At 56.9% G+C, this 27,965-nt stretch overlaps 2 protein-coding genes across 10 annotated transcripts; one reads left to right on the plus strand and one right to left on the minus strand.

Moving 5' to 3' along the window:
• Positions 1-7,672: 7,672 nt before the first annotated feature.
• Positions 7,673-17,268, minus strand: LOC124970995 (translation initiation factor IF-2-like). 7 transcript variants are annotated; one of them, XR_007106254.1, is made up of 6 exons: positions 16,620-17,268; positions 16,239-16,511; positions 14,407-14,548; positions 13,733-14,105; positions 9,197-10,144; positions 7,673-7,911 (listed from the first exon to the last, which is right to left on the minus strand). XR_007106254.1 is itself a non-coding variant. In XM_047534629.1 (6 exons), exons 1-3 carry the CDS (start codon positions 17,077-17,079, stop codon positions 14,033-14,035), a joined length of 1,014 nt encoding a protein of 337 aa, XP_047390585.1. In that variant the 5' UTR covers positions 17,080-17,268; the 3' UTR covers positions 7,673-7,911; positions 9,197-9,466; positions 9,943-10,144; positions 13,733-14,032. The 7 variants fall into 7 exon arrangements, 3 of the variants coding, with proteins under 3 accessions (XP_047390585.1, XP_047390584.1, XP_047390583.1); XM_047534629.1 differs by having other exon boundaries at positions 9,197-9,466; positions 9,943-10,144; positions 13,733-14,528; positions 16,239-16,361; positions 16,685-17,268; XR_007106253.1 differs by having other exon boundaries at positions 13,733-14,528.
• Positions 13,139-27,341, plus strand: Gata2 (GATA binding protein 2). 3 transcript variants are annotated; one of them, XM_047534625.1, is made up of 7 exons: positions 17,808-17,959; positions 18,411-18,622; positions 19,269-19,548; positions 19,972-20,613; positions 22,236-22,378; positions 24,808-24,933; positions 25,474-27,341. In XM_047534625.1, the coding sequence occupies exons 3-7, from the start codon at positions 19,320-19,322 to the stop codon at positions 25,771-25,773; spliced, it is 1,440 nt and encodes a 479-aa protein (XP_047390581.1). In that variant the 5' UTR covers positions 17,808-17,959; positions 18,411-18,622; positions 19,269-19,319; the 3' UTR covers positions 25,774-27,341. The 3 variants fall into 3 exon arrangements, with proteins under 3 accessions (XP_047390580.1, XP_047390581.1, XP_047390579.1); XM_047534623.1 differs by having other exon boundaries at positions 17,813-17,959; positions 22,233-22,378; XM_047534624.1 differs by lacking the exons at positions 17,808-17,959; positions 18,411-18,622 and adding an exon at positions 13,139-13,437 and having other exon boundaries at positions 22,233-22,378.
• The last annotated feature ends 624 nt before the right edge of the window (positions 27,342-27,965 follow it).

Below are 27,965 nucleotides of genomic sequence, written 5' to 3' on the forward strand. Positions count from 1 at the left end.
GAGCAGAGGATGAGCATGTTCTCACCAGAGAAAGAGAGACAGGAAGGCAGCGAGAGAAAGAAAAAACCCTCTAAATTGGGCTGGGTTGCTGGGCACAGTGGCACATGCCTGTCATCCCAGCAGCTGGGGAGGCTGAGGGAGGAGGATCGCAAGGTGGAGGCCAGCCTCAGCCACTTAGCAAGGCCCTAAGCAACTCAGTGAGACCCTGTCTCTAAATAAAATATAAAAAGGGCTGGGGATGGGGCTCAGTGGTGAAGCGCCCCTGGGTTCAATCCCTGGTACCCCAAAATAAAAATAAAAAAAGAACCGGGCTTCTGTCAGCCTTCACCCCTCTTTACAGTGTGGTTGTTACAGTTTGGAGGTGAGGTGTCCCCCAAAGCTTCTGTTAATGCAGGACTGTTCAGAGGTGACATAGTTGGATTACAAGGGCCGCGACCTCAGCAGCCCACCCTGGTTTGAATGGACTGACTGGGTGGTACCGTAGGCAGGTGGGGTGGCGGGGGTGTGGTCCCTGGGAAGGTGTACCTGCCCCTCCTGCTCCCCACTGACTTACTGAACCTGCAATGAGCTGAGCAGCTTCCCTCCTCCACACCCTTCCGCCATGATGCCAGCCTCACCTCGGGCCCAGAGCCATGGAGCCGGCCGTCTCTGGACAGACACCTCGGACACCATGAGCCCCAAATCAACTTTCCCTCCTCTAAGTTGTTCTGGCTGGTTATTTTGGTCATAGTGATGCAAAAACTAAATAAAACAATGGCAGACAACGCAGCCTAGCCTCAGATCAAACACATGGGAAGCACAACCATGCTACCAAGGCTGCTACCAACTGGCAGCGAAATGGGAAGCATTTCACCGAGGCCCAGTAAATGGGGATGGCTTCACCCACACACTGCAGAAAGAAACTGAAGAATTAAACAACAGTTCCAACCAGGAACTGAGCCACCTCCTCAGCCCTTTTTATATTTTATTTAGAGACAGAGTCTCGCTAAGTGGCTGAGGCTGGCCTCCACCTTGCGATCCTCCTGCCTCAGCCTCCAATTCACTGGAATTCAGTTGATTAATCCTTTGATAATTGAATGGAAAACTGGGAGATGGGACGTGTTGGAGCAAGTCAGTTGGGGGTGTGCCCTGGAAGGATTTATCTTCTCTCCGGTCCCCACCTTCTCTGGGGCTTCCCAACTGCCATGAGCTGAGATGTCTTCCTACATCATGCCCGGCCACCATTTTTGTGCCTTGGAGCCGGCTGACCATAAACTGAAATGGTACAATGTACATTTTTTTGGTGACTTTGAAGTAGGAAGGGATTTTCTAAGCATTGCACAGAAGACAAAAGCTACCAAGGAAAAGATTGGTTCGTGGGACTCCAAAAGCTACAACTTCTGCTTAGCAAAAGGCACTACAAACAAATTGAAAAGACAAACAACAGATCGGGCGCCTTGGCAATGCCTGTAATGAAGTCACCGTCATTATCTACAACATGTAAAGTGTTCCAAAAAATCAATAAGAAACAGGACAAATAACCCAATAGGAAAACAGGCGATCCACTCAGGAAGAAATCAATAAAGATATGAAAAGAAAACATGCCCTTATCTGTGATCAAACAAATCAAACCTGAAAATGAGAGGCCATTTTTCATTTAGCAGATTTGCAGACAAAAATAAAACAAAAGAAACCCCACAAAAAAGGTACCCAAATAACAAGACCAATTGCACCCAACCCAATACGGAGTTTACAGGTGAGTAAGCTTTTTTTTTTGAACCAAGGATTGAAACCAGGGGTGCTTAACCCCTGAGCCACATCCCCAGCCCTTTTTATATTTTATTTAGAGACAGGGTCTCGCTGAGTTGCTTAGGGCCTTGCTAAGTGGCTGAGGCTGGCCTCCAACTTGTGATCCTCCTGCCTCAGCCTCCGATTCACGGATTACATAGCACCTGGCTCCCAGCACTTGACTTTTCAGAGTAGGCCTGGTTTCATCCATTAAAGGACAGTAAGAGTAGAACGAAGATTCCAGAAATTGTGTCTGTGAACAGAAGCTTTGGTGCCAGCCCCACCCACTCCACCCATCTCATGAGTCAGTTCCATGCAAGAAACTCTAGACTATAGATTTCCCACTGGGTCTGCTTCTCTGGTTGAGCTCTGGCCGATGAACCACGTAAAAGTGATGTCGAAGGATTGTGGGGAAGACACCATGAGTTCACATAAGCAAGGTATTTAGTCAAGCCTGGTAGCGCATGCCTGAAATCCCAGCAGCTGGAGAGGCTGGGGCAGGAGGATCGTAAGTTGGAGGCCAGCCTCAGCAACTTATCCAGGCCTTGAACAGCTCAGTGACCCCTTTTATACTAAATAAAGTATACTAAATACTAAATAAAGTATAAAAGGGCTGGGGAGGTGGCTCAGTGGTTAAGCACCCCAGGGTTCAATCCCTGGTACCAAATAATAATGATAATAATAATAATAATTCCAAACCCACACAAAACTGAAAATCAGCCAAATTATCTTGAGTGCATATACGAGTATATAACAACAAATTCTGCTGTTGTGTATAAGTATAATGCACAACCTTCCTGGCTGCTGGAATTACAGGTGTGCACCACCACACCTGGCTCTCTGAATTATTTGAAGCAAGTCCCAGGCATTGCATCATTTTGTTATGTGTAAATATTTCAATGTGTAATTTTTGAAGATAAGTTTAAAAACATCACCATGGCCAGGAGCAGTGGCCCACACCTGTGATCCCAGTGACTTGGGAGGCTGAGGCAGGAGGATGGGAAGTTAGAGGCCAGCCTTCACAATAAATATAAAAATAAATTTCCACTATGAAGTTATCATAATTTTTTTTACGAATTAACAGTAATTTCTTAATAATATAAAATATCCAGAGTCGGATCTCCCCAATATTGTTTGGTTGGTATGACCCACTGTGTACTCCATTGACGCATTTCTTAAAATTCTTTGAATCCATGTTACATCCCTCTTTTCCTTCGCTACTTAGTCGTTGAAAAGAAAAAACCAGGCCATTGTCCTGCACTCTGAGTTTCCTACACTCTGGATTTTGCTGAACGGCATCCTTGTGGTATCTCAGAACAAGGTCCTGTATCCTATTTCCTGTTTGACCCCAGCGCGTCTGGCTTGGCAAGTTCCTTCCACGGGTGGCCACGTCTGTCGGTTTGCATCATGAGACACGCAGCCTCCGGCTGCCTCTCCGTCATGATCTGGATCTTTGGTGTCGTCAGGAGAGCTGGGTCCTCACCAGGAGTTTGGTCCATTTCATGGATTAACAATTTGAATGGACGACTGGGTGGTAATTGTAGTCTGGTGGCGACGTGGCCTGAACTCTGTCCATGGCCCCTTCCTCTCTCCTCTCTCTCCTTCTCTCTTCTCCTCTCTCTCTCTGCCTCTCCCTCCCTCACTTTCTCTCTCTCTCTGCTTCCTGGCTGCTGAGCTGAGCATCTTCCCTCCACCAGGCCCTTCCGCCATGATGTTCTGCCTCACCTCGGGCCCAGAGCCATGGAGTTGGCCGACCATGGACTGAACCTCTGAAACTGTGAGCCCCAAATAAGATTTTCCTCCTCCAAGTTGTTCTTGTCAGATTTAGAGTTGCTGTGGAAGCTTTGGGGGTCCCGTCTCAAACCCCTTTTACTGAACCGGTGCCCCCAGATGGTCTGAGTCTTCCCTGCTCTGAGCGGGCTCACAACCGGCCCTTCTTTGCAGAATGACCCTTGTCTTCGCTTCCTGAAACTGTGACAAATGCCTGAGATAATCAACTTAAAGGAGGACAGATTTGTCTTGGCTTACAGTTTTAGGGGTCACGGTTGGTTGACCCATGGCCTGTGGGCACCCAGTACAGCATGACACATGGCAGAATTCTGTTCCCCTCAGGTTGGCCAGGAAGCAGAGAGAGAAAGAGGAGGGAGAGAAGAAGAGTCTGGGGTCTCAGTGGTACCTTCAAGGGACTGCCCCCAATAACCTAACTTCCTCCCATTAGATCCCACCTCCCAGAAATTTAATCACCTCCCTAGAGTACCACAGACTGGAGATCAAGCCTTCAACACGGGATTCTTTGGGGAACATTCCAGAACCAAGTTATAGCAACCCTCATCCAATCACAGCCCGCTGTCAGGCAGCCCGATGCAAATGACGACCTGGCACAAAGCGAGGAGGCTACATCCCTCGGGGCACAATGAATCTCCCCAGAGCATCAGGCTGAAGCCCTGGCTTGGCTCCGCCCCTCTTCCCTTGCTCCTCATAGGCTGCGCCTGAGAGTCCCTCCACCAATCACGTCCAAGAACATCCTCCAGACTCCGCCTCCAGGGAACCCTGCTAGAGGATTGGATGCAGGGTCTGTGGTCCCCAGGGAGAGCTGGAGGCAGGGCGGCTGGAGGCTGAGGGACTCCACTCGGGAGCTCAGGGCGGAGGCCCGGGATGGAAGGACCTCAGGAAGCCACCGCAAGCTTCCCAGGACGTGGTCGGTCAAGACGGGCCAAGATGTGGGGACCTTTATACAATACGGTGCTGATATTCCTGTCCTCGGACAGGCAGGAGAGAGTCCCCCATGACCTTGTCCGGGGTGATGTCCCTCGTGAGCAGGCTGCCACCACACATGACATGGATTTAGAGGTGGAGGAAAATATTACACCACTAAGCCAAGAAATCCAAAAGAGACCACTTGGAAGGGACCGGGAAGCTGAGCGGTCTCAAAGGACAGCCGAAGGCTATTTCTCTAAAAATTCTTGCAGGACTCTTGGACTCTTGGAAACCGGAGTGTGTAAAACTTTGATGAATAATTTTAATAATTATTAACTAAATTATTAATAATCATTTAAGCTGGAGATATAGCTCAGTGATGAGTGTGTGCTTAGCATGCATGAGACCCTGGGTTCAATCTCAGCACCAGAAATAAAGAAAATGTAATATTAGGGGCAAAATGGGACTCTTTTTTCCCCTTTTCTTTAATTTCTTTCTCTTTCTTCTTTCCCTTCCTTCCTTCCTTCCTTTCTCTCTCTCTCTCTCTTCTCCCTAAGTTGTTAAACCTGGCCTCAAACTTGCGATCCTCCTGCCTCAGCCTCCCAAACAACTCAGATTGTTATGTTTTGGATGCAAGGTGTCCCCAGAAGCCCCCGTGGAGACGGTGCAGGAAGGTTCAGAGGGGACACGATCGGGTCCTGAGAGCCTCAACCCAGTCAGTGCCTGGCTCCCTGGGGGATCCGCTGGGGGCACCTGGAGGCAGGTGGTGTGGTGAGGAGGTGGCACTGGGGCCTGGCTCTGGGGACATGTGTGCATCTGGGAGTGGAGTCTCTCTGCTTCCAAAAAACTTAATAACCCAATCTGTTTTGATGGGTGCATTTTGAAAGGTCTGCAGAGGAGTGTGAGGAGGCAACGGGGGACAGGGCCCATGACCTTGGCTTGTGCCTCGCTGTCTTCTAGGGATCTGTTGGTCTGGGGACTCCCTGCAAGGTGGCCCAGCAACTTCCCAAATGCACGTCCAGTCCACCTACCACGGCAGTTGATTCCAGCTAACATTTTTCTTCTTAATGATCACAAAATATACGACTGGCCCCAGGAACTCTTGACTTGCACAGTTATATAACTTGGCCTTTTGGAGGCCGTTTTGGGGTGTCCTGGAGGCCGTACCCTAATGGTATAAGGCTTGCATAGCTCTGTCCCCAGCACGTCCTGCACGCACGCGCACCAGGCCCGAACCACAGGGAGTGATTAAGTCGATCAAGAGGTAAATGTGGGATTTGATCTGGAGAAAAAGATGAAGGAAGTCACCCAGGGGATAAAGAGGTGTGACAGAAAGTCCTGCGGATGTATTGGAACTGCCTGGGCTCTGGAACCGGCTGGCCCCACACGCGCCCACGCCCGGGACTCGCTCTCAGCACCGAGGTGGGCGCCCCCAAACTCGGTGCCGGCAGCTCCTGTCTTTTCACGAGCGACTTGATGCTTTGCCCTCTGGTCTTAGCGCGTGGTCTTCCCCAGATGGCTTATTTGTTTATTTTTGAGATTGTTAGTCATTTCTTTTTCTTTGTTCCCCCTGCCCGCCCAGGGATTGAGCCCAGAGGGGCTTAACCACTGAGCCTCGTCCCCAGCCCTTTTTCTATTTTATTTAGAGACAGGGTCTCGCTGAGTTGCTCAGGGCCTCGCTAAGTGGCTAAGGCTGGCCTCCAACTTGCGATCCTCCTGCCTCAGTCTCCAGGCGTGCACCATCTCGCCCAGCCTTAATTTGAATTACATTTACATGGAAGACACAGGAGAATTGACCTTTGGATGCCATTCAATCTCCCCATGGCATGGCTTGATCTTTTCCAGATCTTATTTAAAAAATCTTCTAGGAAATTTAATCTTATGTTTTAAAATCTCATTGAGACTTCATTTCACATTTCCATACTTTTACTTCATATGGCTGGGCGCAGGGGTGCAGGCCTCTCATCCCAGTGACTCAGGAGGCTGAGGCAGGAGGATCACAAAGTGGAGGCCAGCCTCAGCCACTTAGAGAGGCCCTAAGCAACTCAGTGAGACCCTGTCTCTAAATAAAACATAAAAAGGGCTGGGGAGGTGGCTCAGTGGGTAAGCGCCCCTGAATTCAATCCCTGGGACCAAAAACAAACAAACAAACAAACAAACAAACAAACAAACAAAAACCATTTTACGTCATATGCTTCACTTCCATAGACAATATGCAATGCTTTGGGGTTAAAATTCTGCAGGTTCCTTCTTTGACAATGTGTCCTGTGTCCCTTCCCATGGAGAGCTATAGAATGCCTGATGTTGTCATTCCACTTTGGAAATGTCCCTCCTCTTGTTTATCAAAGCTTATTTTGTATTTTTTTCTTTCCTCCCCCTCCCTCCCCCTCCCTCCCCTTTCCTCCCCCTCTCTCCCTCCTTTCTTTTTTCATTCAGTGCCCAGTTAATGGCCTTGCTCGAATCTCTGGCTCACGTGTGATGGTTTCTCTCATGCCTAGGAGAGGAATCACCAGGTCTTGTGTCTGTATCTTGTTACACGAGATACAGCCAAATGACTTCCCAAATACTTGTACCAATTCACATTCCTGTCAATAGGGCAGGAGAATTCTCATCTGTTAGCCAGTGACGGAATTTTCCCCCTGACTTCTTTCTGACAAACTTCTCTTCTCCATTTTTAATTTTTGGTGGTGGTGGGGGGTGGCATCCAGGGATTGAACCCAGGGGTGCTTAACATCCCCAGCCCGTTTTTATATTTTATTTAGAGACAGGCTCTCGCTAACTTGCTTAGGGCTTCTCTAAGTTGCTGAGGCTGGCCTCCAACTTGTGATCCTCCTGCCTCAGCCTCCCCAACTGCTGGTGGAAATGAGACTCTTTATGTGAAATCTCCCACTTCAAACTGTTGGCAAAGACCAGTCAGTGCATAAGAGCCTGAGATTTTGGACTGCCAATTTGCAATGCCTGGGTTTGGGCATTTCTAAGGAAATTCGGGGCCAATGCTCTGAGCCTTTGGCCAAGGTCCTCTCTCAGGGTTGGTCTTGAACCTGCCTGAGCAGGAGGACTTGGCCTGGTGCCCACAGAGCCTGTTCCTGTGTGGAGATGGGCATGCTCAGCTTCCACCTGGAAGTGCACTTGGCTGTGGTTCCTCTGCTTCAGATCCCTCGCTGTCTGAGTCCCATGCACCGTAATTAATCACCGCCGCCTCGAGACACCTCTGGGATAATTATCTTGTATTATGAGTGAAGTCTCAGCCAGCAGCTCAGGCCTCCCCAGATAGGCCAAGGCACCCTGAGACCCAGGCAGGAAGTGTTTTCCGTCCCCCGATCCCCTGCCAGAGGGGCCTCTGTGACTCGGTCTCTCTCAATCCCATGCCCTTCTGGGTGGTGGGTTGAAGCAGATCTGTGGGCACCAGGCTCTCCCGCTTGGAAGATGGAGCTTGCTGAGTTGTTCCTGCAAATCAAGAAAGGAGAAAATTTACCATTTGATAAAGAAAAATGATCTCGATAAAGGCCGACACAGAGTCTCCTCTCGTCTCCATTTCCTGGTTTCCAAAGTTGTAACCATGCAAACCAATAGAATTCCTGGCTATAGGCCAGGAAACAAACAGAGCCCCCGATGGGGGAGTGTAGCATTTAAGCCGGGGCAGTGACAACAAGGAGACACATTATTTTAGAGTGGGCTAAGAACTTGAAAATAAACAGATGATAGAAGATGTGGTGGTGCACGCCTATCATCCCAGCAGCTGGGGAGGCTGAGGCAGGAGGATGGAGAGTTGGAGGCCAGCCTCAGCTGAAGCGAGGTGCTAAGCAACTCAGGGAGACCCTGTCTCCAAATAAAAAGTTAAAAAAGGGCTGGGGAGGTGGCTGAGTGGTTAAGTGCCCCTGAGTTCAATCCCCAGTACCAAAAATATATACGTAAAATAAATAGATGGTAAAAGAGGAGGAACTTTGCTTTTTGCAGGGTAAGCTTTGCACAGAGGCAGGATTCTCAGGGTGGAGGGACCAGCAGACACAAAGGTGGGAGGTGGAGTGTGGTGTGTGTGTGTGTGTGTGTGTGTGTGTGTGTAACGTCCTGTAAGAACAGAAGGAAGGCCACAGTCCTTGGAATAAGGAAGAAGGAAACCGGGCCTTAAGTCGCAAGTTTCTTCTCCAAGTTCCAAAGGAGTTTGGCCTTTATTTTCAATTCAGCTGGGTGCGCCCTCAGAAGTGGGTTTTTGTCACCCATGAAGTTGGGGTCTTTGGCAGTCAGCTCCTGTCTAGAATTTCCTGCCCATCCATCCATCCTTTCGACAAACACTTATGGGGCACCTACTGTATGCCCTACGGATCCTGGGGCAAAACCAGGCTCTTGCTTCTGGGCCAGGCCTCTGGCTCCTGGGCGACTCGGGTGCTGGCGGGCTGCAGGCTCGCGCGGAGCCCACGAGGGAGGCCCGCCGCCGCCAGGTGGCGCTCTGCGCTCGCTCATGGGCCGCAGCCCGGGGGGTCTCCAGGCCCAGATGGGACCCGAGAGGGGGAGGGGAGGGGGCCCGGGCGGGGGGCGGGGTCCGCGCCGCAGGTTGTGTGACTTTGGGTTTGACCTGCCTGGAGATGAGCTAATCCCGCCGTATAATAGACTCGGGGGAGATAGGGAAAATGGCTGCGGCGCTATCTGCGTCGCCATGGGGACCATCGCGCGCGCACGGGCGGGGCGCGAGCCTGGAAAAATACAGCCTTTGTCGGCGGCGCGTGTCACTCACGGCGCAGGGACCTCAGGCAGCCAGGCTTGGGGCTTTCCGGCCCCAGCTTCAGGGCTTCAGTGGAGAGGCTGTGGGGCCAGGACCCTTGGGTGTCTCCAAACTCCTTGGATCACTCCTCTTCGTTCCGCATCCCGTTTCTGCTACCAACACCACACATCCCACGCCCCTGCCGCGCACACCCATCTCTGCCTCTTCCCCAGGCTGCAGGGTCCAGCTCGGAGTCTACACCCGCAAGCGCACGGACAGGCCTTTCCGTCTCTCGCTGTGCACCTGGGCGGAAAGATACACAAGGACACACCTTCCCACTGACGCGCGCACACTCCAAAGGCACGCACGGGCGTGAACGCGGGCGACCACATTCACCTTTGGCATCCAGGTGTGCGCACGGATGCACCCGCTTTCAAGCTTGCACGGCCCCCCAAACGCACCACGTGCACACCACGCGCTGACTAGTGGCTGCCACGCCCTTCCTGGTGTGTCCCCCTAAATGGCATCCTGGAGGGTACCTACACTGAGGTGCTAACCCTGTGCTCACTTGCAAACCCCGGTTTGCATAGCCCCTCCTTTATGCCTGCCCACACGCTCGTGCGCCGCGCCTCTGTGTTCGCCCTCAAAGGCCACCTCCCGGCGCCCAGCACACCACGCGTGTGCGCCCGGGCTCCAACGTGTGCACTTTCTTGCAGTACACGTTTGACACTCTTGCACGCACATCCAGGTCCCCGTTTGCTGAGCGCCCACTCACTGACCCTGCAAGCACGGCCGGCGCAGCCGGGGGCGCACACTCGGGTGGCCCCGGCGGGCAGGCTGGAGGCGCGGGGCACAGGGCGCCCGACGTGCCCCCCGCGGATGGCTATCTGCCTGCCCATCAGCGCGCGGATCTGCGCTGGTAAATGCTGCATTCGATGGCGGGCGCATTCGTTGTGCGCGCTCTGAAAGGGCTCCGATAATCTGGAAGGCAGAGATAAGGAACACCATTTATTCTGCGGCACTTTGGAAACAATTCCCAACCCTGTACAACCCCATTCTCGGGCAGCCTCCGGGAGCCGGGCAGATAACGATTGGCTATTCATTATCTTCGCCGGGAACAAAGATTAGCCGGCCGAGATGAAAAATTACCCCGGACAGCGGCACAGCCCCGCACGGACCCCCCTGCCCGCCGTCGCCACCGCCTCGGTGCCCCGCCCGGCCCGCGGGCTCCGCGCTCAGGATCACGCCCTGCCCTGCCTCCTCCCGCCGCTCAGCCTCCCGCGCTCTCCTTTGCGCCCCGACAGGCCACCCCGGTCTGCCTGTCCATCTCATGCTGTCCATCCACGAGACCATCATCTTTCCTTTGTGTCCCCACTCCTCTCTCTCCTTTCTGGCCCCTTTTCGTTTCTTCCTCTTCCCAGGACCCTTAACAGCCTCTCCGAGGTTTTCTTGTCTCTTTCCCCCTGTCTGTTATCTTTTTCTTTTTTTGGTACCAGGGGATTGAACCCAGGGGCGCTTCACCCCTGAGCCACATCTCCAGCCCTTTATATATTTTATTTAGAGACAGGGTCTCCCTGAGTTGCTTAGGGCCTCGCTAAGTGGCTGAGGCTGGCCTCCACCTTGAGATCCTCCTGCCTCAGCCTCCCTAGCTGCTGGGATGATAGGCAGGCACCATCAGGGCTGGCTGTATCTTTTTCTTGTCTGTGTCTTTCTCTGCTTAACACTTTCTCTGTCTTTATTCCTTTCTGCCACTTGCTATTTATTCCGGAGGGTCCCCAACCTCTAACCTCCATTCCCTCTCTGTTGCCTTTTTTTTTTTTTTTTAAATTGTCCTTGGGGCTCCCTTTCTTTCTTTTGTCCCTTCCTGTCTTTCTGAGGCTCGATCTCTCTCCATCCAACGCGTTCCTGACGGACATCTCCAGGCCTCTTTGCGCCTGTCCTCCCAAGGCCATGCGCCAGGCTGAATCCCTCCAACTGGGAGGCTCCAGCCCAATAGGTGGACAGTGGGCAGGGGTGGAGTCCCGGACCTAGAACCTTCCTGCTCCAAGGGAACAGGACTAAACTGGAAAAGGTCCTGCGGACACCTGGGGCCTCAGAGTGATTTGCTCTGAGCTCCAGGACCTGCCCCTCCCCAATGGGGAGGGGGGGTTGAAAGCCGGTGGTCCCAGAGAGGCCACCTCATTAGAGCAGTTATTCAGCATGGCGCTGGCGACGGCAGATAAGCCTTATCAGCCCATCTCCCCCTCCCACAGACAGACAGAAAGTGCCCGAGCAAATGGCACCCTGGAGTTCCGCTGGCTGCCTGCCCTGCTGGTTCGGAAAGGTGCAGATAGCCCATGATCCTTAAGGATGCACGTACCGTGTCACCCAGGGACACTCGTCCACCGACCCCGAGAAACAGTTCCAACACCCAGTCCCCTACGGAGTGGAATCGCTCCTCAGAAACACAGAAACAGCCGCCCCCATCCACATTGATTTCCTAGCAGGGAGACATACAGATGCGCTGGACCACATCGCCAGTTCAAAGTTACACCTTGATCCTTAGGCCGTTAAAGGCAGGCGGGCAGACAGACACACACGCACAGGAGAATGCGTGCCCAGATTCACAGACACACCCATCGATAAGCAGAATCACCTATAGAGATCCATGTTGGAAGGATCCTCGCAGGTTCGCCAACTCAGGACGCCTGTGTGCCGCCGTGGACGTGCCACAGGGGCAACTCGCTCATTTACAAACACTTGGAAATACCCAGGGCCCGTCACGTGCTTCTGGAATAGCATGATCTCAGATACCCAGACACAGGGACACACGCCCACTTCCTCGGACAGACCCTCCAGGGTAACAGCAGGAGCCAGGCTCTGGAAAAGTCACACCGTGACCTACTGTCCCATCCACAAACTCTCAGGAACCAAAGGAAGAAAAGGGGGTATTAATAGAGTTTGCTTTGCAGATACTTCTGGGCACCTCCCAACGCGTGCAGACTCAAATGGGACACAGCACGCCGTGTGCACTGAGCGTACCCGCAGGGCAGGAGACTCACGGCCAGATTCAGAGAGAGACCCATGGGTGGCGGGTGCCACAAAGATCAGGACAGACCTGGGCCCATGACTGTGGATTTTCCAGCACTTTCTCTGTGGACCCAAGGCTGCTCTGTCCCTAAGTAACTGGAATGGGAGGGATGGGCAGAGGGCGCTGGATAGGGCGCTGGATAGGACGCTTGGTAGTACAAGGACTAGATTCCTGTCTAGGACAAACCCAAAGCCCTCTGGGGAAGGGACTCTCATACCCAAACCTTCTAAGGACAAGCCTCCTGCGGCATTTCCCCGCTTCTGTAGTATAAGTCTGCCCGAGATGGGTCAGGGAGACACCGGAAACTCCATCCCCAAAATGTTCTGGTCCTGCTCCCCAGTTAACTGGGTGGGGGAGGGGAAGAGAGAAGGCGCACCTCTTCACCAAACCAGCTTGGAAGTTGTTTCAGCGTGTGCCAGAGTCTGGAGGGACATTTGAGTGTGTGCACTCATGTTTGTGTGTGTTGGTGTGACTCAGATCGCCCGTTTGGGGACAGCCACCTAGCCCTGTTTTCACCCACGCCTGTGCACAGGCCTGCGGGTGTTCGTGTGAGCCCGCGTGGAAGTGGGCTGGAGAAGGAAGGGAAGCGACCGTGTACCTGAGGGTGGGAGTGCGTGTGCCCAGGGCTCCCCATGGTCCCCAGGGAGACTTTCAGAAGAGAGCCGTCGCAGGCTTTCTGAGCGAGCGTCCCCGGGATCCAAAACAGGGCGCGTGTGTGTGCGCCCCGGAGAGGGCGGGAGTGGCCTGGATCAGGAGGGTGTGTGCGCCTCGAGTGTCCAGGGGCCCTCGGCCGGCCAGGCCGGCGGCTGGAGCCGGCAGACTGGGGCGCAGAGCCCAGGGCACTCTCCTGCCCCCCTGCGGCGCTCCAGCCCTGCCCCCCACAAAGTGATGTCGAAATAAAAAGCAGCAGCGCGGCGGCCGGGAAGGAGCGAGAGGCAGTGGGAACGCGAGAGGGGTGGCGGGCCAGCGCCGCCGGGGCTCACCGTTCAGCCTAGCCGGTATCCCCACCCTAGCCGGGTCCGGGTCGCCCACAACGCGGACAAAAGCGGCCGGCTGCGCACCATGCGGCCGCTGGGCGCGCCGCCTGGCCTCTGCTGGTGAGCGCGGCCACTCGGCGCCCGGGTGCCACGCACGGCCCTGTGTTCCCTGCAGGCTCCGCTAAGACCCCATCCGCCCGGGGGCGCCGCCCACTGCGACTCGCTGGGTAAGTTCCCTCCACCCACCCGCCTGTCCCCGGGCACCCAAATAGCACGGTCCTTTTGACCCTGTGGCCCCTACCCTTGGGGCTCTCCCTGGCTCTGCCGGCGGCCCTAACTCCAGATCAGGAGGACTAAAGCCAGAAGGTGCATTTGGAGACCTGGGGACAGCAGGCCCGCCTGGGGCCTCCTGCCTCCCATCTCCCGGAGCCCTAGGCCTAGAGACCCCAGCATTCCCAGAGCTTCGCGAAGCGCCCCCCCTCCCGGTCCCGCGCTGGAGCCTTTGTCTCGGCGGTCTCTCACCCGGGGCCGCTGCAGCGGATGCGCCAGAGCCGGGGCCTCCGAGCGGCGGCTGCACCTGCCGGCTGGTCCCGTGCGCCGGCTTTGCGCGGCTTAACCCGGCTCGCTCCTGCTTGCGCCCCCGCGTGCCGCACCCCGCGGCCTTTTATCCTGTGTGGCTGGGGTGCAGGTGGGGGACAGTGCCGGATCTGGAAGTCTCCCCCCTGCCCCAAGCCAGAGTCAGAATCCGTTTAGTGGGATTTCAATAAGAACGGGGGGCCGCCGCGGGCTCGGGGCTCTGCAGCCGGTGGGCGTAGACGGCGATCAGGATGAGGCTGGACGCCGGGCATTGAGGATCATTCGGTGGTGGCCAGGCTTGGATGGGGGGTTGATCCAGCTGCGAGGGGAAAAGGCCCCGCGTTCGGAGTCCGCGGGTGTGGTGGCCGCATCTTTCCCAGCAAACAAGGAAAGAAATTCGTTTTTTTTTTTTTTTTTTGGGGGGGGGCACATCTCCCATGGTCCGGAACATCTGGCGTTGAGCTCCGGGTGGACGCAGGATCCCCGCGCTGGGATTCGTTTAGGAGCGAGCAGGATTCGGGAACCAGGTAGGGTCAAAGCGGCTGCCCGGGCGTCTGGAGAGCGTTTCCCAGCCGGGTTGACAAATTGCAAACAAATTGCGTCTAACGAAACGGATTTACCAGTTGTCATGCCGCCGTTCAGCCAGGCGCGCTGGATCAAACCCGAGCAGTTTGGTGGAGCGCGGAGAAACGTAGTCGGGTTGTCTGCGGGTCTCGGCGCCCCCCATCCCTGGGACACTGGCCTGGAGGTGGAGGTTGGAACCTGGTAAGGGGACATAGAATCTCCCTGTGCCTCAGGCACTGGGCGTCAGGACACCTAAGACCTGTCACTAGCCTCAAAAGAATCAGCATGGAATGGCAGAGCCGGCTGGACTAGGAGGCCCAGGAAGAGGACACCCAGGGTGGGGTGGGGTGAAAGAGGAGGCAGAGATCCCCGGAAATGGCGAGCCTTCTCATTTGTGAAAGTGATCTCCAAAGAGAGGATGCTAGGACCCTAGTCCCCTCTTGGGGGGACCTCTGAAGGGCTGGCTGCAACCTGAGCAGATCTGAGTAGCCCATCTAGAGGGACTTTTGAAGTCTACTGGCCTAGGTGCCCCCTCTTCTTCCCCAGTATCCCTCGAGGTTTATTGGCAGGGTTGACAAGTCAAAATCCATATGGAGGGCAGCCCCCAAGCTAATGGGGTTCCTGGACTCCCCCATCTTTTCTGCTGGCCAATTAGCTGCCCAGAGGAAAAGACTACAAGAATCAGAGAGCAAACTTAGGACCCCAGAGGGGCCTCGGATGATCCAAGTTTAAACAAAGGGGCAGAGGGGAGGGCTGGGGACAACTGGGACACCTGAGCAGTAGTGACCCAGTCTGCCTGGCTGGCTTTTGGCAGCGGTGAGGTGATGCTCCAGAACCAGGCCTGGATCAGCTGCACCCTGGACTCCCCTGCAGAACCATCTCAGGGTCTGATCCGGGACATGCTGCATGGGGAATTCTGGGATCACTTGAAAAGGGCCGTTATTCAATTCAGTTTTTTCTCGGCCAATCTTCTTCAGTCCTTCCGAGAAATCTTGTTCCGGTGTAAGGACAACTCAGTGCAATCAAAAAGCAGCCTTTCCAGCTATTATGCTCAGGAACGAATCAAAGAAAAAAAAATGAAAAGGGGGGACTTATCCCACTGAAGATGTTCTGAGGACCCCGTAATCCAAGGCATATACTGGAATGAACGGCTCTGGTCCGGAGGTGACGGCAGCACCCGAGCCCCGGCTGATCCTGGGGGCTGACCTGGCCATCCCGGAGGTTTGTGGGGACTGAAGTGGCAGGTCGGCTGGGAGGCCTAGCCGGTGAGGCTTTAGGTTGTTGTCCGTTGGTCTGTCTGGCTCATGCATACATTGAGAGCGCAGGCGCCCTATTTAGGGGCCATCTCGGCGCACTGCTACCGGGCTGGCAATTTTCTGTCCCAGGCGGGTTCATTCCTGCTGGGAAACTCAGCCATCCCGCATCCAACGCAGGAGCTCTAACCTCGGTGGAGGCTCGGCCAAGCCAGCTGCCTGCCTGCAGTTTCCAGGAAGGCATTCCCAAGAGTCTCTAGGGACTTGGTAGAATCCCCTTTTCCTTTTTTCCTCTACGCCCGGATTGCGGGCAGGCTGGCTGGTGCGGGTCTCGGGAGGCCCCCAGTCAAGCGCTGTTAACCGCCCCGCTAAACCTCTCTGCGCGGCGATTTTCTGAGCTGCCGAGCGGGGTAATTAAATCTCGCCTGCGCTCTGTTCCGTGCCAGGCCGGCGGCACCGCACTGACGTTTGGACAGGGGACCCCGACGGGCTGATCACCTCCACCCGCGCGGGGGCCAGGAGGCTGCCCGGGAGGGACAGAGGCCCAGTTCCTGTTGCTGAAATTGCACCCCCCCCCCGGACCCCAGAACGGGAGGATAATTTTAACCAAACTTTGGGAGAAAAAGGCGAATTACCTGCTTTCCCGGGTGCCCCGAGCTGCCCACCTCCGTGCGAGCGGAGGCGCTGATCGCGGCCCGGCGGGAAGCTTCCGCTCGGCTCCGTCGTCTACCGCCCCGCGGCGGGTACGGCTTCCCGCGCTGAGTCCTGGTTCCAGCTCCAGTGGAGCGGTCTTGGGGAACATGGGGGGATGATCCGAGGCCCTGGTGTCTCGGAGAGGCTCCCGTTAGGCCGAACGAGCTCCAAGCTCCGTGGCGATCTCATTGTACGCGTTGAGGAAGGATCGTGAACTAAAGGCGGGGAGAAGTTGAGAGGCAGCCGTACCGAGAAGGCGTGGGCCGCGGCCGGACCGCGCGCATTGCGGGGAGCGCACACCTGGAGCCCCGGAGGCCACTCACCTGCCACGCCGGCTCCCCGAGGCCCGGCGCCAGCGGCCTGGCGCGGCAGTTCCCGGCCCCCGCGCGCCTTCTCTGGCGGACGCCAGCCTCCTCTCCCGAGGAACGGAATTCCAAGCAGTCCAGGCCCGGCTCCCTCCCGGATGCAAAGGATCGGGAGACGCAGAGGGCGGCCGGGGCCAGAGGGTCCCCACCGGCCGCGGACGCGCGGGTTTCCAGCCCCATGGAGCTGTGCATCCCCCAGCCCCACGCCTCTACCTGCGCCAGGGCCTCGGACAAACAGACGCCAGACGCAGAGGCAGGAGGAGGCCCCAGTCGGAGCCCGCGCCCCCTCGGCGCTGCCAGGAGCTGGCCTGGGAGGGGGTGTCCGGGGCGCGCCCGCGGAGCTTGAGCCCGGCCCGGCGCCCCCCGAGCCAAGGGGACCGAGGGCTTTCCTCCCTCCTCGGATTATTAAAAAGTTCATTTCCTGGCGAATCGGGTGACGTCAGGGGCCCGGCGTCGCGGTGGCGGGGCCGCCGGGCCGGAGAAGCCGCCTCCAGTTACCCAATTACCGACTGTCAATCCCGCCGCCCCTCCCCCCACGCTCGGTGTGGGGGGTGGTCCGGACCCCAGCCCTCCTCCCGCCCGGGTCCCACCTGGGATCCTGCTGGACTCGTACCCCGATCGTGGGCCCAGCGAGGGGAGAGGAGCTGGAGGACGACCACGACTCCCCCGTCACCCCGCACCTGTTTAGGCTCCCCCCAAAGGTCTCTGGGGCGGATCCCCCTCCTCGGCCGTAGGCGCCTTGGGAGCCTCGGTGGCTCTGGTCGGTGCGGTGGGCGGCAGCTAGCTTGGCGCGCCCGGCCCCACCGACTCCACAGAGCTGGATCCCCGGGAGAGAGGTGTGTGGATCGCAGTTCCAGGTGACCTAGGGGACGAAGTGGTCAGATCACCGCCTGCTGCCCCCTCCCCAGGGACCGCCTCGGGGAGTTAAAAAAAAAAAAAAAAGAAAGAAAGAAAAGAAAAGAAAAAAGAAAATGCCTTCTTTCTGCCCCCGGGGCATCTTCCTTGAGCCAACGCTGGCGCCAGTCCGGGTCTGCACGGCCTCGCCCCAGGCTGTTCAGCCCGGTGGTCTGCGAAGGCCACGCCCGGGGAGGGGATGACCCTCCCCCTTTCTGGAGCCGCCGGCCAGGCCACTTCCACGGGTCAAGCACAGCCCAGAGCGGCCGCGTGTCCGAGGCCAGGTGCCCTCTAGGGCCGGGTGCTGCCGCCGCTGTCCGCTCCTGCTGTCCCGCAGCTGCCCTTGGAGCCCTCCCCACCCCCGCCAGGCAGCCCCGAGTTGGGGGAGGGCACGATCTGGGAAGGTAGTTGGACTCGGACTGACCACGTTCAGTGGGAAAGGAGGTGGGGCTTCCTCCGAGAGAGTGGAGGGGCTGGGGTCCCCAGGAGAGGACACCCAGAGGGTGCGCAGGCAGGCCGAGCTTCTGGGAAGAAAGGGGCCCGGTTGATGGTTAGTTACTGGGAGAGGGTCCAGAACCCGGAGGGAGGCATCCGACAGTGTCCCCACGAAGGGGTGCAGGGTTCGGCCCGCGGGTGAGGGTCCCTTGAGGGGGGCGTTGGCAGCAGGGGCTGCCGGGAGGGCGCTGGGAGGGGGCCCGCCAACCGAGGGGGCCCGCCCGCGGGTCAGTCCGGGAGTCCAGCGGACCGGGAGTTGCGGGCGCAGCCAATGGGGGGCGGAGGCTGGGCGGCGCGCGGCGCTGATTGGCTGGCGCCGGCTTCTTAGGCGTGCGCGGCCCCCGCTTCATGTCTGTGCAGGAGTCGGCAGCTGGCGCCAGGGCGGCCGGAGGATGCCGAGGGGCCGGAGCCGGGCGGGCCCGAGGCCGAGGCGCGCGCTGTCCCCCGCCCCTACCCCGTGAGCCCCGCCGGCCACCGAGGCGCTGCTGCTGGGCCCGCCATCCCCGGGGCTGTCCTGGGGGCTCCCGCATTCTGCACTGCTGAGTCCCTTCCCTCCCTGCGGCGCTGCGTGTGTAAGTTTGGGGTGCGGAGCGGACCGGGGGGTCTGGGGTGGCTCCTAGTTTGGAGGGGTCTCTGCTGGGACCCAGGCTGCCCGTGATGGCTTGGCTGTGCCTCGGTGAGAGGTCCTGATGGTGCGCCACTTGGGAGTGCGCTCAGGGGGTTGGCTCTCGGCCCGTGGGGCTGCGTGTGCGTTTGGGGGGGAGGGGGTCGCGATCGGTATGTGTCCCCGCCGCCGAGTGTAGGTGTGTACGTGTCGCCGGGATCATGTGCCCCAGTGGGTGTCCGGGCTCGCGTCTCCAACTTTGAGTCTGAGTTCGTGTGTTTGTGCACCAGCAGGGTGGGGGTTCAGAAGAGGAGTCTGGCTTAAAGTGCCTTCTGAGCGCGTTTGTTAGGGTCACTGGGGATCAGGGCCCGTCCCCGTGTGTGACCCCCTGTGCCCGGGCGTGTGGCTTCGGGATTGCGGGTCACCATGTGAGTGTGCGTGGCCGAACCCCCTCCCCCGCCTTCCTTTCGTTTTGAGCCTTGCGCTTTCCTCCCACCCGGGACTGGCCCTCCGCGGGGCTCGGCTGGCGCTCCGTGGCGCGCGTGACGCCGCGTGGTGGGACTTGAAGGGTGTCAGGGATTGGCCGCCACCCTCATACCCCCTCTGTCGCACAGGGCCGCGGCCACCTCCGCCCAGATCCCGAGCCGCTGCCGCTGCCGCCGGCCATGGAGGTGGCGCCGGAGCAGCCGCGCTGGATGGCGCACCCCGCAGTGCTGAATGCTCAGCACCCCGACTCGCACCACCCGGGCCTGGCGCACAACTACATGGAGCCGGCGCAGCTGCTGCCCCCCGACGAAGTGGACGTCTTCTTTAATCACCTCGATTCGCAGGGCAACCCCTACTACGCCAACCCGGCCCATGCGCGGGCCCGCGTCTCCTACAGCCCGGCGCACGGTGAGGCTTGGGCCGGTGGGTGACTGGAAGCCCCGGCGGCGCCGCGCGCCAGGCCAGGCGAGGGAGGGGTGGCGGGCCGGGCTGCCTGCTTCCCGGATGTGGGATCCGCAGGAATCGGAGCCGCTAAGAAATCGGGTCGGGTACGCTGGGGGGCAGCGGCCTCTTGGGGAGAGTCTGGGACCTGTAGGGCTCTGCCCAGGTCCAGCTGGCCTGGGAAGGAGGGTTCCCTCTCGGTCCCGTCCCGGGGGGTTCCTTCTGTGCGCCACTTGTCCTTCAACTCTGGACTGACATTCCTGATTCTTACCGCTGGCGGTGTTAAGTTTCTGGTTTTCTCTGGGGAGGGGTTGCTGCTGCTTGTTTGTGGACTGGGATTCTGCGAGCCGGGCGCAGGCCCACCCTGATCCCCTGTCCCTCTGCACGCAGCTCGCCTGACCGGAGGGCAGATGTGTCGCCCTCACCTGTTGCACAGCCCAGGATTGCCCTGGCTGGATGGGGGGAAAGCAGCCCTGTCTGCCGCCGCTGCACACCACCACAACCCCTGGACCGTGAGCCCCTTTTCCAAGACACCGCTGCACCCCTCAGCTGCTGGAGGTCCTGGAGGCCCGCTCTCCGTATACCCAGGGGCGGCTGGTGGCAGCGGGGCAGGCAGCGGGAGCTCGGTGGCGTCTCTCACCCCCACCGCAGCCCACTCCGGCTCCCATCTCTTCGGCTTCCCACCCACGCCACCCAAAGAAGTGTCTCCCGACCCCAGTACCACGGGAGCAGCCTCCCCAGCCTCCTCTTCGGCCGGGGGGAGCGCAGCCCGGGGGGAGGACAAGGACGGTGTCAAGTACCAGGTGTCACTGACGGAGAGCATGAAATTGGAAGGCGGCAGCCCTCTGCGCCCAGGCCTAGCCACCATGGGCACCCAGCCTGCGACACACCACCCCATCCCCACCTACCCCTCCTATGTGCCCGCCGCTGCGCACGAATATGGCAGCGGACTGTTCCACCCAGGAGGCTTCCTGGGAGGCCCAGCCTCCAGCTTCACCCCCAAGCAGCGCAGCAAGGCACGATCCTGCTCAGGTAAGCTCAGGTGCCTGGGATTCGGTGGAAGTGAGTGCCTTTTGTGCTTTTGCTGGAGGGACTGTGATTTGGGAGAGGGAGCAGTGTCCCCCTCCAACCGAATAGCTGCCAGAACCGGATAAAAGGGAGCCTAAAACTTTTGCCTTCCTGGTAGTCCCCAAATTTGTTTTCCTTTCCTGTCCCGCCAGTCCCCTCTCCAAGGTTGACCAGGGCGCAAAATGGGATTTCCCCCTCCCCTCCCCGAGTCCTCTGAAAATTCAAGCCACCTCGTGGTTTACAGCGCAAGAAGACGCAGGGCGTAGGCCAGCTCGGCGAGTCCCGCGTACATGTGCGTACGTGTGTGTGGGGAGCTGGGACTGGCGCACTTCAGACTTTCCAGGCCCTTAAGGAATCTGGTTCTCCAACTCCATCAGTCCCATCTTGGGATTCGATGGCTCCTGATCTCCTTGGGAGATTTTTTTCCCCCAAAGCAAAATTCCCAGGACCGGTTTCTACCCCCCGCCCCCACCCCACCCCCGCATGTCCTTCGCTGCCCCTCCCTGAGGGCTAGAGCCAGGGGACCGAGCCGCGGGTACCCGCACTGAACGGCTTTGCCAGCAGTAGCCAGACCAAGCTGGGTTTGTCCAGGAATCTGGCCTAGGGGTAGTGACCTGTGGGTAGCGATCAGGGCTTCTGCTGTCTACATCTCCTTTGAGCTAGGAAGGGGAAAGATTTTTATGTTATTATTATTATTTTTTTAACTCTGGAGTCCAGTAACCAGTGTCCCTTTCTGGGACACACTGACAATTTAATTTGAACTAAATCTGGAAGAATGTCCCAGGGAACGTGACAGTAAGTTGGGTACCCTGCTTGGTTCCAAATCAAGTGCTAGGACCCAGATGGCCTGATTCAGGGTCCCGACTCTGCTTGGATCAGTTAGCTTGCCTTTTCTGAAGTTCGCTCTGCATTTTATTTGAATTCCAATTTGCCTTTAAAACAAAACAAAACAACAAAACAGAAACACCCTTAAAAAAGAAAAACAACCAACCAAGGCCACTGAAGTCTAACGCGAGAGAGCTTGGTATTTATTTTATTTTAAAGAGCAACGACTTCAAATCCCTGTCCAGGTCTGAATTCTAGGGTTTCCGTGGAAGGGGTAGAAAGTTGGGGAAGAGGAAGTTTTCCTTTCTGATCCGGAACTGAGAGCAGAAAAGAAGTTGGGACCGAGAGCGTAGAATGTGGAAGATATTTCAGAGGTGGCAGATTGAACTGGGGGGAAAGGAGAGGGGACCAGAATCAGGTCCCCTCTGGGAGAGGAAGAGAGGTCTCCTGGACCTGGCCAGGTGGAACCGAGGGCTTGCTTGGTTGTTCTGGCTCCCTGGGGCTCTGCCTTGCCTCCTAGTTTCCCATCCTCCTTGGTAGGATAGGAAGTAGGGGGTTTGGCTTGAAAAGACTCTCTGGACACTCTTCAGTGCAGATCTCATGGGTCCTTCTTCCGCCAAGGGGACCAGAGCGAAAAGTCACCCACCACTGGTCCAGCCAGGCTGCCTCAGACTTCTTCCCCGATCGCCCTGCTCGGGCCACCTCCCTGTAACCTTGTCATTGAAGCAAGCCCTGAATCTCTCTCACTGACCTTCCAGAAGGCCGGGAGTGTGTCAACTGTGGGGCCACGGCCACTCCACTGTGGCGGCGAGATGGGACCGGTCACTACCTATGCAATGCCTGCGGGCTCTACCACAAGATGAATGGGCAGAACCGACCACTGATCAAACCCAAGCGGAGACTGGTAGGAACGGGGCACCTGGGGCCGGGAGGTGGGCATGCCGTTCTGAACTGGAGGCGGCAGATAAGAAACAAAATCAAAAACAACCCACCACCACCAAAAACCTGAAAACCCTTCAGATGCCAATTTCACCCTTGAAAAAAAAATTTTAATCGTTAAAATCATTTGGGGGAGCCCGGTGCAGTGGTGCTCGCCTGTCATCCTAGTGACTCTGGAGGCTGAGGCAGGAGGATCGAAGGTTAGAGGCCAGCCTCAGTAACTTAGTTGCCCTAAGCGACTCAATGAGACTCAATAAAATGCAAAATAGGGCTGGGGAGGTGGCTCAGTGATGGGACGCCTCTGAGTTCAATCCCCAGTATCCCCCCAAAATCATGTGGGGGTCCGTTCAGGTCGGATCATCTTTCTTTCTGTCCAGATTAATTTTTCAGTCCAAATTTCCTCTTCTGTATCCCACCAGGTACCCTCATGCCACTCGGCTTGGCGGGGGGCAGGGATCCCCCAAATCAAGTATCTAAAGGTCTCCACCCTAGTCCTCTGGCCTCTGCTTAATTCTTTTTTTAAAAATAGGGCCATGAAGTACTTTTCCCTGTGGCTCGAAGCCCTCCCCTGGTGCTTATTTAAATAAAACACACACACACCAGCCACCAAAAAAACCTGCCCCCTTTTTTTTTTTCCATTTTTCCATGGAGTCACCTATACTGTGTATTTTCATTTGAGTGATTTTGAAAAAAAAAAAAAAAAAAAGCCCTTTCGAATCTCCTGCCGGAGTTTCCTATCCGGACATCTGCAGACTAAAGATAAGGAAACTCTGCGTATCTGTTTCCGGACTCTGCAAATTTTTAGAGGCTCCTCGGCTCGGTCCTGCCTCTCGCTGGGCTGTTTTGAAATTTCTAATACCCTCCACTGTGCAAATAATGCGTAAAATGCTAAGAATAATAAATATATTTTTTTTTCAGGGCGAAGTGATTTATGAGGCTTAAATGGTTTGCTGCTTTGGGGTCCCTCCCCCCCCAGCCTCTCCCCCTGGAGGGAGGGCGGGGTGAGCGCCTGGTGCGGGTAGGGGTGGAGGCTACCGCTGGTGGCCCCTGAGTCAGAATTCCAGCTTGAGGGACTTACTCACTGAGACTCCTCCCTGCCCCCACCGGCTGCAGTCCCCGGTCCCCTCTGTGACCAGGCTCAGGCAGGCCATTCCAGACTCTGTGACCTCAGTCTCCCACACTGGCTGCCAGCCGGGGGTTCTATGGGAAGCTTTGGTCTGTTTCTGGGGACCTGGGACTGGCAGAGGTGGGAGGGACCTCACCTCGGCCTGGCCTGGCATTTCCTGCGGGACAGGGACTCAGGGACAGGGAGGGCTATGGATTGGAACTGGAACTCTGGGCTCTGGGGAACAGGGAGCTCAGTTAGCTGGCTCAGTCCTTGGATAGATGGAACTGTCTGGGGACACTCTCCAGTATGGTGGCCTCAGGCTACATGTAACTATTGATCACTAGGGATGTCGCGATCAAAAGAACTGCATTTTAAAATTGTATTAAGTTGCAGTAAATTTCATTGAAATTGGCCCCGTGGGGCGAGCTGGTTGTGGTGTTGGACAGGGAGGCTCCACTCTCTCCAGACCTGGCCTTTCCAGCCTGTCCCTCCTGGGCAGCTAGCTACAGGGTCTCCCTGCCCTGGTCTCAGGGACACGGATGACTCACCCAGAATTTAAAACATTTTTTTTTTTAATTTGTAGATGGACACAATACCTTTATTTTATTTATTTATTTCATGCCGTGCTGAGGATGGCACTCAGTGCCGCTCCCGTGCTAGGCGAGCGCCCCACCACTGAGCCCCAGCTCCTCACCCAGGACTTTAAGGGGAGTCCTGGAGGAGGAGGAGGAGGAGAGAGAGGTAGCTCCAGACCCAGGGGCTCCAAAGGGGCAGAGTCAGGTCATGGATGCCCTCTGTACTTCAGGGTCTCTTCCAGAGTCTCCGTTTTCCTATTCAGGGAGGGAGGTCGCTGAGCAAGTGGGAGAGGTGACCAACTGCTTCCGGTTTATTTATATTTATTTTGGTTTGGACTGGGGATTGAACCCAGGAGCGCTTAACCATTGAGCCACATCTCCAGCCCCGTTTTTGTTTTTTATTTAGAGACAGGGTCTTGCTGAGTTGCTTAGGGTCTCACTAGGTGGTTGAGGCTGGCCTCCACCTTGCCATCCTCCTGCCTCAGCCTCCGGAGCCGCTGGGATTCCAGGCGTGCGCCTGGAACTCTGAAAGTTCCCCACTCAGCTTCTAAAATGCCCTGATTTTGAGCAGCCCGATCCGTCCCCGCCCCGAGGTGTCCCAGTGCTTAGATGAGTGGTGGGGGCCGGGGACCGGGTGGCGCTGCGGCGGCGCGGAGGGAGGTCGACCGGGGCGTGGGAGCGCAGCGCGCTGACGCCGCCCCTCCGCTGCAGTCGGCCGCCAGGAGAGCCGGCACCTGTTGTGCGAATTGTCAGACGACAACCACCACCTTATGGCGCCGGAACGCCAACGGGGACCCGGTGTGCAATGCCTGTGGCCTCTACTACAAGCTGCACAATGTGAGTCCGCGCCCGCCCCTCCCCGGGGACCGCCGCCCTTTGTGCGGCCGCGCCAGGGCCCCCCTGCCACTGTATCCAGTGTGGCTTGGCTTGGGAAGCCGCTGTCGCCTGCCAGAGCCACCAGAAGGGCTTCGCGTAAGGAGGGGAGGGCGCCTGCCAAGGAGGCGGAGCCGACCCCAGCAGGTCTGGGGGGAGAATAGGAGAAATGAGGGTCCGGGGAGGGTCTGGGGGTGCTGGGGGTGTTGGCCTGAGTGCGCAGGCGCGAGGTGGCCGGGGACTCGGGTGGGGATCGGTGCCGCCGGGCCAGCCACGCGCCCTGCAGCGCTGGGAGCGGGACTTGGGCGGGTCTGCAAGGGGGCGTGGCCACGAGCACGATTCCCCGCCCCCTGGTCCAGGTGACCCCCAAGTCCAGGTCTCCTCTGTCCCCGGGGCAGAAGCAGCAGGGGAAGGGGATCTGGCTCTGGTCAGGGGACATCTCCCCTCCCCTCCCCTCCCCTCCCCCTCCCCTCCCCCCTTCATGGCATCCGGGTCACTTTCCAGGTTAACAGACCGCTGACCATGAAGAAGGAAGGGATCCAGACCCGGAATCGGAAGATGTCCAACAAGTCCAAGAAGAGCAAGAAGGGCGCTGAGTGCTTCGACGAGCTGTCCAAGTGCATGCAGGAGAAGGCGTCCCCCTTCAGCGCCGCCGCCCTGGCCGGACACATGGCCCCCGTGGGTCACCTCCCGCCCTTCAGCCACTCGGGACACATCCTGCCCACCCCCACGCCCATCCACCCTTCCTCCAGCCTCTCCTTTGGCCACCCCCACCCCTCCAGCATGGTGACCGCCATGGGCTAGGGACAGCCTCCCGCTGGACAGACAGACCGAGGTGGACGAGGGTGGTCATCCCAGGCTGGGGACAGGGACCCAAACCTGGCTGTCCCCGCTTTCCCTGGAGAGGACACCAAGCCCGCCAGCCCAGCTGGGGCCCAGGGCCACCTCGCCTCTGAAGGTCCCCCCAGCCCCCAGCAGCCTGTCCCCAAATTACTGTGAATATTTCCACCTGGGCTGGGAGGTGGCCAAGTGGGACAGACCGGGTGGCGGGTCCTTCGTGGACGATCGTTCAGAGAGCAAAGAAAGAGGACTTTATGGCGAGAGGAGGGGGACAGGGTCAGGAAAAGACAAAAAACAAAAGAAATCATTTTTTGAAGGAAAAAGAAATAGGCAAAAATAATTTATTTTGCTCTAACAAGGACGAGGGGACATGGAGGTCTCAGGGGACCGGCAGCCTCTGGACAGCCTGTCCCCTTGCCACCGGGCGGGGGGCAGATCTGTGGGAGCCTCAGCCTGCGCCCGCGTCTCCTCTGGCTGCTCTCCCTGAAACAGCTCAAGTCCAGACTCGGCCTCAGCCAAGGCCAAGGGCGGCCGGTGGCCATGGTGTGTACCCTGCCGGCTGCTGCCGGGCCCTGGACGGCAGAGACAATCGCGGGCGGTCCTGCAAAGATTCCCAGGCCAGGGCTGGGTCACAGGAAGGAAACAACATTTTCTTGAAAGGGGAAACGTCTCCCAGATTGCTCCCTCGGCTTTGAAGGCCAAAGCTAGAAAGGCCCCGTATGTGCCCTTCATGGGCCCAAGCCACAACAGCCTCCATTCTCTGCCAGGTAGACCTCTGTAAATACATCCTTTTTCTGATCACTTCCCCTCCCCTTCCCATTCTGAGTCAAAGAAGAAACTATTAAAAAATGAAAACAGAACCGCACAGGTTTAACTCACCCGATGAGTGAGTCGTCTTATTTGGAAACTCTTTTTTGGGGTCCAGTCAATCATCCGTGACCACAGGAGCCCTGCCCTAAGGAATAAAACCAAGGGAAGGCGGGCAGGTTTCTTTCTGGAAAAGCTCTTGGATCCCACAAGTCCTAGCTGGGAGACCCGAAAGCGGGGGACTGCTCTTGGTTTCTGGGGGGCTGGCAGGTTGGTTGGTGGGATCTGAACTCAGCAGGCATGGGGGGGTGGCCATGTCCCCACTGGGGTCCCCGAGTTCTGCTCTGCTGTGGCCCTCTGGACCCCTCCAAGGTACAGTTGTACATAGACACGTCCGAAGCGTAGAGTGGTGGTGCAGCCACCGGCCAGGGGACCGTCCCCCGTCCCCAGCCCTGGAAGACGCTGTGCTGATTGAGTCCACCAATGGCAATGTCCATTGCGGCGCCACCGGAAGTAACTTATTTTGTACTAGTATCCGCCTACGAGAAAGAATCGGCAGTATTTTCTGTTTTTATGTTTTATTTGGCTCGTTTTATTTTGGATTAGTGAACTAAGTTATTGTTAATTATGTACAACATTTATATATTGTCTGTAAAGAATTGTATGCTATCCGCCTCTCCTTTAAAGTGAATACTGTTAAGAATAATAAAATACTTTTTTGTGAATGCTCTAACCTGTTTTGTGGGGTCCCCAGGGGGCCCCTGGATCCTGGCAGTGGGGATGATACCTCGCCAGGATCCTAGTGGCTTCTCACACTGGTGACATAGGGACATCATGTCATTTCTCTAGACTTTCATTAAAAAATTTTTTTTTTTTCTGAGAACTCAAAAGTTTCCCACTGGGATTAACCTGACCCCCTACTCCATTCACTTCTCCCCAGGGACTGATAGATTCTGATCTCTGGGACACCTGGTCACCAATATTCATTGAAAAATCAGTGTCTGATTACCGATATCATCGATTACTCTCATCGTTGATCGATGATGTTGATCATCGGTGATAGCTGTTGGGTGCGGTGGCGCACGCCTATCATCCCAGCGGCTATGGAGGCTGAGGCAGGAGGATTGCAAGTTGGAGGCCAGCCTCAGTCACTTAGCAAGGTCCTAAGCAACTCAGCGAGACCCTGTCTCTAAATAAAATATAAAAAGGGCTGGGGATGTGGCTCATGGGTTGAGCGCCCCTGGGTTCAATCACTGGTACAAAAATAAAATTGGTGACAGCCACCATAACTATTCCTGATCAATGATAAAACAGATCATCAGAGCCTGCCATCAGCGATTACTAACCAC

The sequence above is a fragment of the Sciurus carolinensis genome, chromosome 19 (genome assembly GCF_902686445.1).
Source record: "Sciurus carolinensis chromosome 19, mSciCar1.2, whole genome shotgun sequence".
Classification (NCBI taxonomy): Eukaryota; Metazoa; Chordata; class Mammalia; order Rodentia; family Sciuridae; genus Sciurus; species Sciurus carolinensis.